At 41.4% G+C, this 18,785-nt stretch overlaps 1 protein-coding gene across 13 annotated transcripts in view; it reads right to left on the reverse strand.

Moving 5' to 3' along the window:
- The window catches only part of LOC135524068 (CUGBP Elav-like family member 2), a 72,940-nt gene that overhangs the window by 36,765 nt on the left and 17,390 nt on the right, over nucleotides 1-18,785 (reverse strand). For 12 of the 13 annotated variants that reach the window (XR_010452901.1, XM_064951232.1, XM_064951231.1 and 9 more), the window contains exon 2: nucleotides 3,496-3,695. Coding sequence is in view for 12 of the 13 variants with exons in the window: in XM_064951232.1 (XP_064807304.1) it covers nucleotides 3,496-3,695 (200 nt within the window). In the remaining variant the exon portion in view is untranslated. Of the gene's footprint in view, nucleotides 1-3,495; nucleotides 3,696-9,310; nucleotides 10,081-18,785 lie in introns of those variants that run through there. The other variant, XM_064951237.1, reaches the window with a different exon arrangement.

The raw sequence follows: 18,785 nt of genomic DNA on the forward strand, positions 1-18,785 counted from the left end.
AATAGCTCTTCAAACGTCACTTGCACTGAGCCTTCTAGTAGTTGTTCCCCTTGCTCTGCATGGGTAACGCTGCTTCGATGGTGGCTGTTGTCGTTGTGTTGCTGGTTCGAGCCCAGGGAGGAGCGAGGAGAGGGACGGAAGCTATACTGTTACACACACTGGCAATACTAAAAGTGCCTATAAGAACATCCAATAGTCAAAGGTTAATGAAATACAAATGGCATAGAGGGAAATAGTCCTATAATAACTTTTTACCGGGGAATATTGAAGACTCAAGCTTTCATATGTTCTCATGTTCTGAGCAAGGAACTGAAACGTTAGCTTTCTTACATAGCACATATTGCACTTTTACTTTCTTCTCCAATACTTTGTTTTTGCATTATTTAAACCAAATTGAACATGTTTCATTATTTACTTGAGGCTACATTTATTTTATTGATGTATTATATTAAATTAAAATAAGTGTTCATTCAGTATTGTTGTAATTGTCATTATTAACAAATAAATGTACAAAAAATAAACAGTTTTTGTGTTTTTTTTTTGTTGTTTTTTTTTAAATCGGCATCGGCTTTTTGGGTCCTCCAATATCGGTATCGGTGTTGAAAAATCATAAAATCGGTCGACCTCTAGTACATACCCCAATCAGAAGCCATGGTTTACAGGCAACATCCGCACTGGGATAAAGGGTAGAGCCGCCACTTTTAATTAAGGAGCAGGACACGAACCCGGAAGCTTATAAGAAATCCTGCTACGCCCTCCGACAAACCATCAAACAGGCAAACCGTCAATACAGGACTAAGATCAAAACGTACTACACCAGCTCCGACGCTCGTATGATGTGTCAAGACTTGCTATTACTATTACATACTACAAAGGGAAGCACAGCCGAGAGCTGCCCAGTGACACAACGAGCTAAATTATGTCTATGCTTGCTTTGAGGCAAGTAACAAAGAGCGTAACAGGAAAAGGCAGCCATACCCAACTCTCTGGAGATTGCATGGGCCTCAGGTGTAATCCATGTTTGAGACCTGGTTTTAGGAATTCTAATTCTAATGTTGATGAGTGATGATAAATAAGGTAGATTATTCAGACATGCTTTGTAGACAAACACGAGAGCATGTTGTTCTTGTCTCATGGACAGCAATGTCCAACCCACATGTTGATATAAAAACAGTGGTGAGTTCTGTAGCTAGCACCCGTAATAAACTAAGTGCGCAATGATAAGTAGCATCCAGCGGTTTAAGTGTGGATGCCGTAGCATGTGGGTAGATAATATCTGCATAATCTATAACAGACATAAAAGTAGCTTGCATAATTTGTCTTCTATTTGTAGAGGACAAACACATCCTGTTTCTATGGAGGAAGCATAGCTTGATTTTTACCTTGACTAACCGGTGCACATTGACTCTGTACCGGTACCCCTGTATATAGCTATATCACTATTGTTATTTTACTGCTGCTCTTAGTTACTTTTATGTCTTATTTAGATGATTTTTTAAGGTATTTTACTTAAAACTGCATTGTTGATTGAGTAAGCATTTCACTGTAAGGGCTGTTGTATTCGGCGAATTGACAAATGAAAATGGATTTATTTTGTCTGCTGATACGATTGCCCATTAGTCTGATGCGGAACAGAAATTACAATAAGAAACATTTTACATCTGAATTAACTTAACCCCCAAGTTTAACTTGCTAGTTATCTAAGTAAGTGGCTAAAGGAAACGGGGCATCATATAGTGTTAGTTTTCTGCTGTGTTTGAGAAGTCACAGCCCTTTGGATGAGTTATTTCTAGAGCTGCCACCACCTTGATTTCCTTGTGTTTTTCCTTCTCTCCATTGTCAGTCTGTCTTCTCCTCTACACTATTCTTTGAGCAGAGCAGGCAGGTCTGTTGCTCTAGCGACTCCAGACTCCACACAGACACAGCGTGGAGCCTACACATGCTGCTCCAGGGCCAGTACTGTTCTTCTTTCAGAGAAGCATGCGTCAAAACTTTGTTCATTTACACAATGTCTCTCATTCAAATTCGCTTGTAAATGTCCAAACTCACCAAAAATGACATTCGGTAGCACCGAATTTATTTTCATTGGCGCTTGTTAGCATACTTAGCTAGCAGCCTACATTGAAATTAGCTATCACTTGTGCTAATTTTATTATCATTCAGGTAGACACTACACAATTGGCTTGTTTTTGAGGTTTTTGGCATCGCCTTGTGTACTAAGCCGGTAGTACGGTATATCCTCTATGAGAGAAGGATAGTATGGTGATATGAAAATGTGGATACCGCCTCAACCCTACTCTATATTAAACAGCACCCAGGAGACACTGGTCTAAGTACACAAAAGACTCATTTGGTGTTTTTGACAGACGCCTGGGTATACATGTACTTACAAGTTTATACAGAGGTCTAATAAGCAGATTAATTCTCATTTCAATGGGGGGTAGGGTGTGGTTCAATTTCAATGCAGTCTCTTGCTTAGAACAGTGCAGTGTAATATCACCACAGCTCAGAGGTACAAAGTTGGGAACATACCTGAGCAAATTCCAATGACAACTCTCCAGCCTGCAACTGTGAGATTAGGCCTAGCTCCCCCTCCATTCATCCCTTCCTCCCTCCCTCCCAGCTCTGAGCACTGGCAGTAACAGATAGACAAGACACAAAGTACCAACATCAAAGAGAGGGTTCCACAATCCACATCAAAACCACCAGTTGGAGGATTAAGGCTTTCAATCCTTATTGAATCCCTCACATCAGGTTTGAGACAGTGAATTAAATAATGGGAATACGCCTGGCCGCCATAAAACATATTTTCACTTCACATCAAAGACCATATTTACATGTGGTTAATTCCAGAGGGCTGGGCACTTTCAGTGGCATGCACACGCACCCCACACAGTCGCAGAAGCTTTCAGAACTGCAGGCTTCTACTTGGCCGTCTCGGCTAATTGCGAGCCTAAACAGAACCGCTCGACTCGAGCACTCGAAGGTGAGTGTGTCGATGGACGCCTTAATGGAAAATTGCAGGCAAATAAAACTCCTTCCTCCCGTCTTTCCCTTGCTCACTCACTTCTTTACACATCTCTTAACCACCCGGGGAAATAAAATATGTTTTCCATAATGCACAGGAGTAAGAAGGGTTGCTATTTGGTATAACCCTGAAAATATAACAGAAATTTCTATTATGTTCAAAGTAAGACTCAGGAATATAGCGCCACACACAAACAGCCTACTACACCTGTTAACACCGACATTGAGTGACAGCACTGTGTGTGTGTGTGTGTGGTGAGCCACAGGCTGTGTGTTGTATTGAAGTGACCTCTTGGCTATTCTTTATTGCTGTCATAAAGCAAAGTGAGTCTGCATGAGCGTGTGAGTTGTGACAGCTCCTACACCTCTGTTTCCGTCTTCTCTTTGGCTTCTAGGGCCTAGGCTATTGTGATATTATTTCTGCTGCTATAGAAAGGGCTTTATTAAAGACATTTAAAATTGATTTACCTTTGCTTTGGGGGGGTGTGGCAGTGCGGTCTCGGAGGATGTTGATCTGGTGCACAGCCCCGTAGGGCTCAAACAGCTCCTTGAGCTCGGTTTCCGTCCAGGAGCGGGGGATCTGGCCAACGAACATCTTGATGGAGTCATGGTCAGGGGTATCCAGGTTCTCCATAGAACCATTCATCCTGCTGCTGTTGCTGCCGTTGCTGTGGGGGAGAGGTGGAGAGGGAAGAAGGATTTAGTCCAATATTTTGTTTAGGATAATTTAGTACCAGGGCCTACCATCTTATTGCTAGCTTTTTGGAGGCGCAGCTGGCTAAGGTGTTTCAAGAGGGCGGTCACGTGTGTTTGCAAGACAGAGGACGCAAGAAACAGTTTCAGTGCAAAAACCTGTACCATAGAACACAACTGTAGCCAATCTTGGCTGACGGATGACACACTGTTCTGCAATGAAGCCTCAACAGCTCTCTCTAGGGTAATACCATGGTGTAGCCCAAGGACAGCTATAGTTTTCATTCTCCTCTGGGTACATTGACTTCAATACAAAACCTAGGAGGCTCATGGTTCTCAAACCCTTCCATAGACTTACAGTAATTATGACAACTTCCAGAGGATGTCCTTGAACGTATCAGAGCTCTTGCAGCATGAACTAACGTGTTGTCCACCCAATCAAAAAAAATCTGAGAATGAATTTAGAACCGCTGGGTGAATTGAATTTGAATACCTTATCCAATATGCTTTAAAATAAAGAAAAATGGTCCTCCCTAATCTTAAAATGGCACCAACTGCCACTGGTATATACCGTATACCGGGGTATTTGGAAATAGCCGCGGGATGGTTTTTCAATACCGTTGAAATTATTTAACATTTTTAAATACATTTTTAAATAAATATCTGCAGTCAACTTGTACAATACGTTAGGAGATAAAGCAGATAGCGTTTTTCACATTATGAAGCTTACGATAGTTCCCAGGAACAGTGTAGCCAGTCACGTGTTTGTTTGTAAATAGCACAAAGGGGAGAAAGTGGGAGCAGGTCCAGCAGTGTAGTGTTTTTTTTTTTTTGCTTCAATAGAGTGATCAGGGACATGCAACTAGTTTTCCTTCGCAGAAAATACATTTATGCAACACATTCGGCAGAAAATAGTTTCATTTTCATCAGATGACAATATATGAGGAAAGCTATTTGGCTGGCAGCAACACAAGTAAACGAGCGTACAATGAAAGAGCAAAGCTCTTCTTTACCCGAGAAATGTAGGCTGGCTACACCGAAAAGTACAGGAGAAAAGTCAGAGCGCTGTCTGATGATAGAATGCCCACTTGTGATTTTTCAGAGTGGAGAAGTGTAACAGAAGCACAAAATTAGTCTGATGCCGAGCAGAAATATTAAGAAACATTTTAGATCTGCGTTTATAAAACGCAGCAAGATATTTCTTAAGTGCTTTCTTTTTTTTCTGCGTGAAAAACACACCAAAAATTATATTTGGTTGCTCATACCTTTACATGTATAACTTAATGAGCTGTGTCGCCTGTCTTTGCAATTTGTATATTTTGTTTGCGCTTGTTAGCATATTTAGCTAGCAGCCTCCATGGAAATTCACTATTACTTGTGCTAATTTTGTTAGCAGTCTGGTCTGGTAATAGATGACCAATGCGCTTTTTTTTCTTTTTTTTTTTTGAGCCCTCGTGTACTAAATTAGTATTACCATAAATCCCAGCATGCGAGAAGGATGATATGAAACTCTGGATACCGCCCAATCCCCATTTGTATCATTGAATCAAGGCTAAATGTGCTAGTGTTTGTAAAAGTGTCCCGTTTTCAGTCAGTGTGAATTGAGTTAGGTCATTGGCTCCTCCCAAAAATTGGAGTTGATTAGTACCAGGTGTATTAATGTGAGTGGGAGAGAGGCAGTGGCTAGTTAGACAAGGATGAGATGCGTTTGTATTGTTTCAACAGTAGTCAGGGATTTTTTGCAATTGTGATCCTTGGGCAGGCTGCCGAAATGTTTTTTTTTTTCGGGTCCTCTAAAGTACAAACAGCGTAAAAAACTAACATTTTCAGGATGAAATATATATATATTTTAAAGTCACCGCCAAGATGGGTTCCAATAAAATTCTCAAACAAGCCGACAGTGCTCATTGCCACACCCACCACCCAAACCCATTTTTTATCCAGAATAAGCCCTGGTTGTGTACGTTTAATCCATGTTTGAGCCTTTCAGGGGATTTTTTTGTGTGCCTGATTAATCTTTTTTTGTATTTCATTCACCAGCCAACAAACAATGCAATAGTACTTTGACTGCCGCTGTTTTAAAACAAACAATTTAGAGAGACAGTAACACAAGAGCCACACACACAGCTCTCTCTCCCCCCCTCAGTGGGTCAGCGCCATGCTGCATGGCCAGGCCCTGAGAGGGGATCAGCATTCTCAGGGTGATTAAGTTAGGGCCAGCCTTAAAGGGACTGATGGGAGTGTCCGCAGGCCAGACCACTGAGGCAAGGCAACGTACCACAAAGTCTACCACACAGACCATCAGAAGCCTCTCTCAGATGCCCACTGAGCCAGAAAAACAAATATGCAGCAGGACAGACCAGGCAGGCAGCATAGCGTATGTATCACACTGTGCCCACTGCCTAGACCACTACACACTAGAAGCCTCTGTCAGCACATGCCCACACTGAGGCTGAAGGGGCAGCCTCTTACAAGCGCTGACCATACACCCCCACCCGACTGAGCCAGGCTGGGAGGGGCCAGTACGCCACAACTCTGGCCCCACATTTAGCTGGGAGACTGGTCCTAGTAGTCAACTCGGTAAAGGGAAGGTATTATTCACTCACATTGCACACAAAAGACTGTGCCAAAGGATCACTTTTATGTGTGTGTGTGGGTGTTAGGGCTGGGCGATATAGCCAAAATATATCACCGTATTACTTTTTTTGATGTGACCCAAAAGGTGGAAAAAACATACATATGTGATTTCAATGGGTCTTTCTCCATTCCGATTAATTGTTCTATACTGTTCAAACTTCAACCCCCCCAAAAAATGTCTACACTTTCATAAATCTCTGCATTTCCTGCACTCATTTGAGATCCTTTATACACTGTCAAGTACTGCTGCACGATATGGGCAAAAACAAATCTAGGCCATATTTTTTAACCAAATGTTGCAATTGTGATTTAGAGCAAAACATTTGGATAAACTGTTGGAATCGTGGAAATAGAATGATTATTCAAATTCTATATAAGAGTGGGCACTTTGAATTCAGTGTTGTTTGACAACGAATGTAAATGCCACGGATGAGTTATTTTGACAGGGTAGGAAAAAGGGGAATACCTAGTCAGTTGTACAACTGAATGCATTGACTGAATCAGAGAGGTGCGGAGGGGGGCTGCCTTAAAATCGACATCCACGTCATCGGTGCCCGGGGAACAGTGGGTTAACTGCCTTGCTCAGGGGCAGAACAACATATTTTTTACCTTGTCAGCTCAGGGATTCGATCCAGCAACTTTTACTGGCCCAACGCTCTACTCACTAAGTTACCTGCCACCCCAAAGTGTTGGTCAGTGTTTCCAGGGTACCCTATAATCTTTGGCTACATTAATTTTTTTCTCTTTAGGTACTTCATGTAGCCAACATACTCATGCTTCATCTATTCCTCTTTGATTTAGAATATACTGTTGCACAAACAACATGCTGATTTAGGTCTACACCATAATTGGTATGAGGCTGTATAGCTAGCTACGTTTGCTCCGACTCGGTACATTTATTAGCTAGCTAGCGATTAGCATTAGCAGCTAACACGATTTAGCCACAACTTGCTAAGAAAAGACAAACTAGCCGGTTGCAGATAAGAAAAACAAAGTGTAATAATAGAACACGTGTGGAATTATATTAAGAAGCAAAGCGGAAAAAGCGTCGTCGTCGTCAACATTGTTGCATGATCATGTAGACTGAACGCAAGTGTATCGTGGTCGAGCAACAACAAACACGATCCTTGAGTGACAGGGGGCGTGGCTAGGTCTGTCTGGAAAGTGGCATGGAGAGAGATGACTGAAGTAGTGGAGAAAACTATGAAAATGTACGTTAGAGGTCGACAGATTAATTGGAGCCAATTTCAAGTTCTCATAACAATCGGTTATGGCCAACTCCATTGCATTCCACGAGGAGACTGCGTGGCAGGCTGACTACCTGTTATGTGAGTGCAGCAAGGAGTAAATTGCTAGCGAGCATTAAACTTATCTTAGAAAAAACAAACTACACATGGTTGATGATATTACTAGTTTATCTAGCTTGTCCTGCATTGCATATAATCGATGCGGTGCCTGTTAATTTTGCATCGAATCACAGCCTACTTAACAAGCGTATTCGCAGAAAAAAACTGTGCACCAATGTGTACCTAACCATAAACATCAACGCCTTTCTTAAAATAAATACACAAGTATATATTTTTAAACCTGCATATTTAGTTCATATTGCCTGCTAACATGAATTTATTTTAACTAGGGAAATTGTGTCTCTTGCGTTCTCTGCAAGCAGAGTCAGGGTATATGCAGCAGTTTGATCCGCCTGGCTCGTTGCGAACTGTGTGAAGACCATTTCTTCCTAACAAAGACAGTAATTAATTTGCCAGAATTGTACATAAATATGACATAACATTGAAGATTGTGCAATATAACAGCAATATTTAGACTTAGGGATGCCACCCATTAGGTAAAATACGGAACGGTTCCGTATTTCACTGAAAGAATAAACGTTTTGTTTTCAAAATGATAGTTTCCGGATTTGCCCTATCATCGTATGTGTGTTATTATATTATAATTAAGTCTATGATTTGATATTTGATAGAGCAGTCTGACTGGGCGGTGGTAGGCAGCAGCAGGCTCGTAAGCATTCATTCAAACATCACTTTCCTGCATTTGCCAGCAGCTCTTCGCTGTGCTTCAAGCATTGTTCTGTTTATGACTTCAAGCCTATCAACTCCCGAGATTAGGCTGGCAGTACTATAGGGCCTATAAGAACATCCAATAGTCAAAGGTATATGAAATACAAATGGTATAGAGGGAAATAGTCCTATAATTCCTACAACCGAAAACTCCTTACTTGGGAACATGAAGACTCATGTTAAAAAGGAACCACCAGCTGTCATACGTTCTCATGTTCTGAGCAAGGAACTTAAACGTTACTTTTTTTACATGGCACATTTTGCACTTTTACTTTCTTCTCCAACCCTTTGTTTTTGCATTACTTAAACCAAGTTGAACATGTTTCATTATTTATTTGAGACTTTATTGATGTGTTAGATTTTATTGATGAATTATATTAAGTTCAAATAAAAAAAGTGTTCATTCAGTAATGTTGCAATTGTCATTATTACATATATATATACACATATACACTTTTTTTTTTTTTTTTTTTTTAATCGTCCGATTAAATCGGTATCGGCTTTTTTTGGTCCTCCAATAGTCGGTATCGGCGTTGAAAAATCATAAAATCGGTCGACCTCTAGTACTTTACACACGGCATATCACATTTAACAAACCAAACATAAAAATAACATTATAGAAGGTCAAATAAAAACCCAAACCGGTCCGTGCATCAATACCGGTATATAGCAAAATAAGTTATACCGGCCAGCTCTAGTGTGTGTGTGTACATCCAATTGAGGACCAAAGGGACTCCTGGTGTGAGAAAGCTGGCAACTGGCACACAGACCTGGTGATTAGTTAATGGGATAGTAAGCAGAGGGACTGAGGGAGACAAAAACAGGGAAAGAGCGACTAGGTTAAATAAAGGGACAGAGAGAGTTACAAGTATACAGACCTTTGGACACGAGCCATCCATCTCTTACACATAGAGCCCAAACGCTCGGCCGAGACACCAAGTGACGACCTAAACGACATTCTGACTCCTCACTGTCGGGCCTCTGGAAAGCCAACTCTTAAAAAGACCCGATCCTACACACTTCACAAATAACTCTTCAGGGGAAAAAGAAAAAAAAGAAAAAGAACTTTCCTACTGGAGCCAATACATCCAAAACGACAATTTAAAGCTCACAAAGCCAAGGGGTGACTTCACTGCCCCTCACCAACAACCCCGACAGATATCTGTACAGGATCCACTCAGCAGCAAAGCCTCGGCACAGCAGTGTAGTGGTCAGTCAGCACTAACCAGAAGATCACAATCCTAAACACAGTGAAGCAGGGAGGTACTGTACTATCTGAAATTGTCCAATAAGAAAAGCTCCCTTTCTATTGTTGTTGCAAAATGTTTTACCCTCTTAACACCTCTCTAAAAACACTGCGAGTTGGCAGAGAGAGGATTGTAGCCCATCACCCTCCTCAGGCGCTGGTCTAGCTTGGCGATGGAACAGGGAGTAACCTACCAGCTTCCACCAGCAGCACTTAGAAATACAATCACTAGAATAGGCTAACCCCTTTTTACAGTAATCCTACTGTGATGGTGCCCAATCTATGAATTCTCTCTATGCTATCCTGAGCGCAGCAATAGTGGAAACAATTGCATATTGTTCGGATGCTGGAGAGAACACTATTCCCCGATAGATCCCCTATACAGTAACAATGGGCCTGTGGTGAGTCAGAGGGACGCTTTGTAATCCTCCCATCCAATGCTACGTCTCACTAAACCACCGCAACGGGCATTGTGGTGTGTGACACCATTTATCTAGTTGCCAGATCCAGGCAGCCTTTCTCTTGACGCCATTTTGCTGAGTGCTTTGCCTGCCTTCTCATACATCTAAAATCTCAGACACAGCTGCCTGTCACAAGTTTTTTTTTTTTACCTTTATTTAACCAGGCAAGTCAGTTAAGAACAAATTCTTATTTTCAATGACGGCCTGGGAACAGTGGGTTAACTGCCTGTTTAGGGACAGAACGACAGATTTGTACCTTGTCAGCTCAGGGGTTTGAACTCGCAACCTTCCGGTTACTAGTCCAACGCTCTAACCACTAGGCTACCCTGCCGCCCCAAGTGGTCTGTCCCCGACTAAAACAAAACAAAATGCGGTTGACCGAAAGTAGTCTGTTCTTTTGACCAACCAATTGGTTGAAATTAGTATTTTTCCATATTATTTATACATGTGTGAGTGAGTGAGAGAGCTCCTACTGGCTTTCGTAGTTTCTGCCGTTACGCTCCTGAAGTTGCCTTGTAATAGGCTACACGAGGAGTCAGCCAACTATCATGTGGAATGCCAATTTATTTTTGTGGAACAGTTTAATTTCATTGAGAGTAACTTCTCCATATCTCAAAATCATTGTCATGTAGTTAATCAAAATGCTATCCAAATCTAAAATGAAAAACCTAAAAAGTAACTTCTATTGCCATCTATGTAAAAATAGCAAACAAATAAAAACATTACAGCCTGCAGGTAAAAAATATCCAGATGAAAATAAATATCCTATAAATCACATTGGCTACGCATGGCCTGTCTGCAACCAACTTGAAACATTTTATCAACAATTAACCTGGGTCCTGCCTGAAGCTCCTTGCAACATTGCCCATTTGGGGATATAAATATTCTGGGCCCTCCATTTCCCGCTACAGCTGTAGGCTATTTGCACAGGGGATATGAAGTAATCAGGTAGGCCTATTTTATGATGTTTCCACTGGATCAGTGCACGATATTTTTCCCTTTCACGCTGAGTGGTTATGAAAGGGAGAGAGCTGGAAAGATTTCTCAAATAAATTGGAATTGTCATTCTCAATAGATGTAAAAACATGCTGCTTGCTGTTTATTTTGAAGAAAACATTACTCTGAGAAGCTCCACAGCTCATTAGTGGTGGTACATTAAGCCAATCAGAAATACTATTAGATCCCCAAATGGGCAGGTTTATATACCTTAACTTGCAAGCAGGCCAGGTAGCCTATAGGCCTACTTCTATGCGTAATCAGGTGCACGTCCTTACTCAACATCGACAGAGCGCTCCAAACAAATGACAATGAAAAAAAAAGACAAATCTCGTAAATGGAATTAAATAAATAAAAACAAAAATTCCCACAAGCGTAGCTTAGTTTGTGCGCACAATATGTCCACTCACCCAAACATTGAGAATGGTAAAAAGACTGGAATAAAGATATATTGAATGCATTAACATACATTACAGTAACCAAACAAACATTGAAGATTAGACATGAATGGGACATGTACAGTGGCTTGTGAAAGTATTCATCCCCATTGGCATTTTTCCTATTTTGTTGCCTTTCAACCTGGAATAGGGGGGGTGAATTGATTTACACAACATGCCTTGATGTGCCAGGCTCGCACGCACTTTCGTGCGTTTTGCCAGCAGCTCTTCGCAATGCTTCAAGCATTGAGCTGTTTATGACTTCAAGCCTAACAACTCCCGAGATTTGAATGGTGTAACCGATGTGAAATGGCTAGCTAGTTCGCGAGAGACTTGGAGTAGTTGTTCCCCTTGTTCCCCGCGGCGTTTGTGGAGCGATGGGTAACGATGCTTCGAGGGTGGCTGTTGTCGATGTGTTCCTGGAGAGGGATGGAAGCTATACTGTTACACTGGCAATACTAAAGTGCCTATAAGAACATCCAATAGTCAAAGGTATATGAAATACAAATGGTATAGAGAGAAATAGTCCTATAATTCCTATAATAACTACAACCTAAAACTTCTTACCTGGGAATATTGAAGACTCGTGTTAAAAGGGAACCACCATCTTTCATGTTCTGAGAAAGGAACTTAAACGTTAGCTTTTTTACATGGCACATATTGCACTTTTACTTTTTTTATTTTACCTTTATTTTACTAGGCAAGTCAGTTAAGACGGCCTAGGAACAGTGGGTTAACTGCCTGTTCAGGGGCAGAACGACAGATTTTGTACCTTGTCAGCTCGGGGATTTGAACTTGCACCTTTCGGTTACTAGTCCAATGCTCTAACCACTAGGCTACACTGCCGCCCCAACACTTTGCTTTTGCAAAATTTAAACCAAATTGAACATGTTTCATTATTTATTTGAGGCGAAATTGATTTTATTGATGTATTAAGTTAAAATAAGTGTACATTCAGTATTGTTGCAATTGTCATTATTACAAATAAATAAAAATATTTAAAAAATCTGCATCGGCTTTTTTTGGTCCTCCAATAATCAGTATCGGCGTTGAAAAAAATCATGATCGGTCGACCTCTAATCTCTAAGTCTAATATTGCTGTTACATTGCACAACCGTAAAATGTTATGCCATAATTATGTACAATTCTGGCAAATTAATTACGGTTTTTGTTAGGAAGAATTGGTCTTCACACAGTTCGCAATGAGCCAGGCGGACTAAACTACTGCATATACCCCGACTCTGCTAGCACAGAACGCAAGAGAAGTGACACATTTCCCTAGTTAAAAGAAATTCATGTTAGCAGGCAATATTAACTAAATATGCAGGTTTAAAAAAAATATACGTGTGTATTGATTTTAAGAAAGGCATTGATGTTCATGGTTAGGTACACATTGGTGCAACGACAGAGCTTTTTTCACAAATGTGCTTGTTAAATCATCACCCGTTGGGCAAAGTAAGCTGTGATTCGATGATAAATTAACAAGCCCCGCATTGATTATATGCAACGCAGGACAAGCTATACAAACTAGCAATATCATCAACCATGTGTAGTTAACTAGTGATTATGTTAAGATTGTTTTTTTTAAGTTAAGTTTAATGCTAGCTAGCAACTTACCTTGACTCCTTGCTGCACTCGCGGAGCAGGTCTCCTCGTGGAGTGCAATGTAATCGGCCATAATCGGCGTCCAAAAATGGCAATTACCGATTGTTATAAAAACTTGAAATCAGCCCCAATTAATTGGCCATGCTGATTAAATCGGTCGACCTCTAATCAAAACGTAAACAATTCACACAATGAAGTTATTTAACAATTAATGTGCACAGATTGGCGGGAGAGCGCACATTCTGGAGAGAAACGTGCATTGTGCAGCCGCACTCTCCTTCTTGGACTGTGCCATCCCTGTGGCCTCCGCAATGGATTAGTTCACTGGGATGGGCGCAAATAAGACAGGTGTCTCGTGTGCCATAACAAAATACAGATATCTGCTACTGCTCGACAAGAACAAAAAAGTCGCCCAGTCAAATAATTGGCGTCAGCCCAATACATAATACAATTCTCTTGATAACTAGATGCATGTGGTGTGAATTGCTGAAACATAGTGATCCCAATACTGGATAAACACTTCAACACTACCCAAGCTAGACATATGGGTGGTCCCGGGAATCAAACAGTCAGTGCCAGTGGTCATTTGCCCAGCCACCACACCAAATGCAAGTTCCAATCCAAATGACTCTTCCTTTCTTTACTACCCTTGGTTGGAAAGGGGTCTCACATGTAAAAGCCATAAACCGTCACTGGGGAGCTCACTCCAGTGGGGGTTATTTCAAATTAAACTGGCTCCAGTTTGTCCAATAAGAAACACTCGTTTTCAAGTTGCAACTGTTTTTGCTAGTGTGCCCCAATAATTATGACCCAGACCAGAGAAAGTCAGTTAGGCCAGAAGGGCCTGTCGCTGTGATGTGGCAAGTGACCTGGCTCCAAGACACCTCGGAGCAGCTGACAGGTTCAAGTTGACATTAGCATAACTGCTGTTGCTCTTCCCACAAAATAACATGATTTACCGGGACCATATGCCTGGAGATTTGCTGTCGTCTGAGCGCAGAAGCATGTCAGCTGCACTGCTACACTGCTACACTTTTCCTAGTTGCTCCCATTAATAGAGACTGTCACTGAGGCAGCACTGAGCCATCGATATCATATACGAGTATACATGTCGTCAGCCACCTTCTCAAAGCGTCACACGTTTGTTGGGTTCTGTATGCATCCTAAATGAACGGCCAGTGAACACCTTCGACTTGGAATATGGCTTTTACTTGGCTTGGTTGGGATCATTTCAGGAATCACTTGACGCTCTACCTATATAAAAAAAGTCAACATTCATAGGCCCACACCATGTGATATAATCCAGTGCTGCTTTATGTGTTGGTTCAATTCATAGGTTGTGGTAAAGAAAGATTACCAATGTTAGTCAGGAAAGGCTCTCGCTCTTTGGGAGGTATCCCATACATCCCATATACCGGGGAGTTTGAAATATACATTTTTGGTATTGAAAATAATAGTCTATGCCACTGCTTAGAACTAATTGAACTATGTAAGACGTGCCAAATAAATTATCTCCAGCTCAAGGTGCCAGCTATGCATTTTGTTTGCTAACCTGCTAGCTAAATGGCTAGGTTGCAAGAGAAAGCTTCGTTACAGCAGAGACAATCAATCCCCTATGGTATAGGAACGGTATTTTTTTATTTTACCTTTATTTAAGTTAAAAACTAGTGGAGAACAAGTTCTTATTTACAACTGCGACCTGGCCAAGATAAAGCAAATCAGTGCAACAAACAACAATGCAGAGTTACACATGGAATAAACAAACATACAGTCAATAAAACAATAGAAAAAGTCTATATACAGTGTGTGCAAATGAAGTAGGATAAGGGAGGTAAGGCAATAAATAGGCCATAGTGGCAAAATAATTACAATATAGCAATTAAACACTGGAGTGATAGATGTGCAGAAGATGAGTGTGCAAGTAGAGATACTGGGGTGCAAAGGAGCAAATTAAATAAAAGTATGGGGATGAGGTAGTTGGTTGGGCTATTTACAGATGGGCTATGTACAGGTCCAGTGATCTGTGAGCTGCTCTGACAGCTGATGCTTAAAGCTAGTGAGGGAGATATGAGTCTCCAGCTTCAGTGATTTTTGCAGTTCGTTCCAGTCATTGGCAGCAGAGAACTGGAAGGAAAGGCGGCCAAAGGAAGAATTGGGTTTGGGTGTGACCAGTGAGATATACCTGCTGTAGCGTGTGCTGCGATGGTGACCAGTGAGCTGAGATAAGGCGGGGCTTTACCTATCAGGTATGACTATCTGGATACCGGCCAAACATAGTTATAGTTCATGCTCCTTTCCCCAGGAGGGCTCTTGCGCTCTCGTTTTATTTGGGGATGAAAAGTCGCAGTTTACATTGTGGAGTCGTGGACGAGCGCTTAACATTTCTGAGGATGGGCAGACAAGTGAAATACATTTTCTGAGAATACCCAGACTATCCTGAAGTGTTACTTGTTCTTCAAGAAAGCCATAGTAATTTAAAATTCCACTGAGTGCTGCTTCGACATGACCAAGAGAAAAAAACATGTTGGAAAGGATCAGTTTGAGCAAGGCAAGGCACAGAAATCACTTATCTTGATCCATGAGTAGTTAGATTTGGGATGCAAGATGATTTGCAGATCAGTGATTCTGCCCAGTCCAACTGCAATGTAGCCTTGTCACTCTCAAACACAGAGAAAAGCTCTTCTTTATCCCCCCTAACATCAGACCGCTGTCAAGTGTATAAAGGGTCTCCATCTCGCTTCTGATTCTCTTTCCAACCTGACAAGTCAGACGGAAAGGACCCAGCCAGGTATTGGTTGTCAGAGTGGATGAATAATTACTATCTCAGAATAGAAATACCACTCAACCAGAGATGCAGAAGCCACAGGGCTGTGTATTCTAGCCTCGGAGCAGAGGCAGTCAGATCACACAGGCATAGCAGTCTCTACATCACTCTCACTCCAGAAAAGGACCTGACAACAGGCACCAAGGAAATAGCCATGTCTGTTTCTGGTGTGATGTCTGCAAGTTTGTCTGGCCTGTTGTGTGATATTTGACCAATTTGCATAGGCAGGGCAGGCTGCACCTTGAGTCACTCCGGCTACGAGCACACACACAGCACTGTGATATCTAATTTCCATACAAGGTGCTGCTGTCTGCTGGAGGACCATCACAGTTGTCTATAATCAGTACATCAGTGCTCTGATGAAGGCCCCATTAAGATGTTTCCAGCCCAGCATGAACTCCAATTCTGCCTCAATATGGCCTAATTTTCATTGTTGCATTTCCCCTGATGAAGACAGACGTGTCCAATCATGCTGTGAATAGGGCTCCATGTGGACAAGAGGCAGCCAGGGCCTGATGACAAGACCCGCCCCATTAGCTCCATAATCATATGGAGTGTCCCTGGTGACGGTGGTTATGGATGAGGAGGGATGCAAATTAGGCTGAGTCAGGTTGTGAACGTAGCGTGCCCACCCACTCGGCCCAGAGTAGATGAAAACACGTTTTTGGTAATGAAATTTCACTTCCTTCTGTTATAAAACACATTTTACCAAGACAAATATAATTTCTTCATGTTTTGAATCGTTCAGTGGGGTCTTTCTCTAAACATATCATTAACATTCATCATCTTAAAAAATAAAGTCGGATTTCGTAACCCAAAACAGCCGATAAGCACCGAGCTCTGTTGACAGAGCAGTGCCGCATCGAGTAAGCACCTTAAGGATTTTGCATGTTGTAGTGGTCTGCAAAGTCGTCTTCTTCAAGTCGCAAAAAGAATGACAAACTAAATTATATATTAAAAGCTGTGAAAAAAAAAGCTTGCCATACGCTCAGTGCTCTGTTGACATTTCACAGAGTTATACTTGTTTTTGTGAGAAACATTTTTAAAACAGGAATTCTTCATTAATATGAAAATATCACATAATATAGATAACAAATATAGATGGAGATAACAAGTTCAACGGTGAGCCTGTCAGTTAGCCTTAATTCTTGCACAGCTTTTCCATTTTTTTCCTCTGGCCTCCATTGACTTAGTCACCTAAATTTTGTCCATCCTACAAAAAGGCAAAAAAAAAAAAACCTAAAGTAACTTAAGAACGGATTATGATAGGAGACGCAAGGTTTGAACCAATGGCTTTCTTAGAGGATAATAGACCATTTATCTTACGCATTGATCAAAAGATGCGTCTTTGATTGGACACTCTAGTGAATGGATTAATGAAGATAGGCAAATAGGAACCTGGTTTCGGCTGAAGCAAGTCAACTCTGGTCTGGCTGGAGGTAGAAAGCAAATCTAGCATCAGGTGAAGAAGACTGTTGCAGGGATATAGAAAGACTAGACTCCAACCAGCTACCAAGAAATTAATGAAGGCAGACCCAGATAAAACAAAAAGGTTCCTAGTCTGGTGTATTTATGGCTTAGAAAAGCCCTCCAAATAAAGAAAATAAGCTACTACGGTAGTTGTTAAAGCCAGAGTAAACTGCTGTTTGAAAAGGGCCCTTAACAAATAAGTCTTCTAAAATTAAAAATAAGCAACATCACAGAACCCCACTCGAGACCAGTTATTTTTGTTTACAGTCTTCTGCTTAGATGGCGTCCCTCCAATGAGTCTTAAGACGGTCAGTCAACAACTGGTGAGCGGATTTCTGCTCAACTTAGACCTCTGTCCAAGAGGGAAAGGTTACCCAGCCCACATGCCCTCCTGGCTCCTGCTGCCCATCCAAAGCTGCTGCCCACATTCTCTGACCTGGCCTGGATGTTTTTTCTGATGTTATTTTTATTTTGTATTTATTTTATTTTAGGGTTCAATCAGTTTTAATATTGCAGATAGAGTGTGGGTTGTATCAATGTACAATTGAAGTCAGAAGTTTACATAGCCAAATACATTTAAAATCTGTTTCACAATTCCAGACATTTAATCCTAATCCTAGTAAAAATGCCCTGTTTTAGGCCAGTTAGGATCACCACTTTATATTAAGAATGTGACATGTCAGAATAATAAAGAGAATGATTTATTTCAGCTTTTATTTCTTTCATCACATTCCTAGTGGGTCAGAAGTTAACATACACTCAATTAGTATTTGGTAGCATTTGCCTTTAAATTGTTTAACTTGGGTCAAACATTTTGGGTGGTCTTCCACAAGCTTCCCACAATACGTTGGGTGAATTTTGGCCCATTCCTCCTGACAGAGCTGGTGTAACTGAGTCAGGTTTGTAGGTCTCCTTGCTCACACACACTTTTTCAGTTCTGCCCACAGATTTTCTATAGGATTGAGATCAGGGCTTTGTGATGGCCACTCCAATACCTCGACTTTGTTGTCCTTAAACCATTTTGCCACAACTTTGGAAGTATGCTTGGGGTCATTGTCCATTTGGAAGACCCATTTGCGACCAAGCTTTAGCTTCCTGACTGATGTCTGTAGTTGCTTCAATATATCCACATATGTCCCCTCCTCATGATGCCATCTATTTTGTGAAGTACACCAGTCCCACCTGCAGCAAAGCACCCCCACAACATGATGCTGCCACCCCCGTGCTTCACGGTTGGGATGGTGTTCTTCAGCTTGCAAGGCTCCCCCTTTTTCCTCCAAACATAACGATGATGGTCATTATGGCCAAACAGTT

This window comes from Oncorhynchus masou, chromosome 31 (genome assembly GCF_036934945.1).
Source record: "Oncorhynchus masou masou isolate Uvic2021 chromosome 31, UVic_Omas_1.1, whole genome shotgun sequence".
NCBI classification, from domain to species: Eukaryota; Metazoa; Chordata; class Actinopteri; order Salmoniformes; family Salmonidae; genus Oncorhynchus; species Oncorhynchus masou.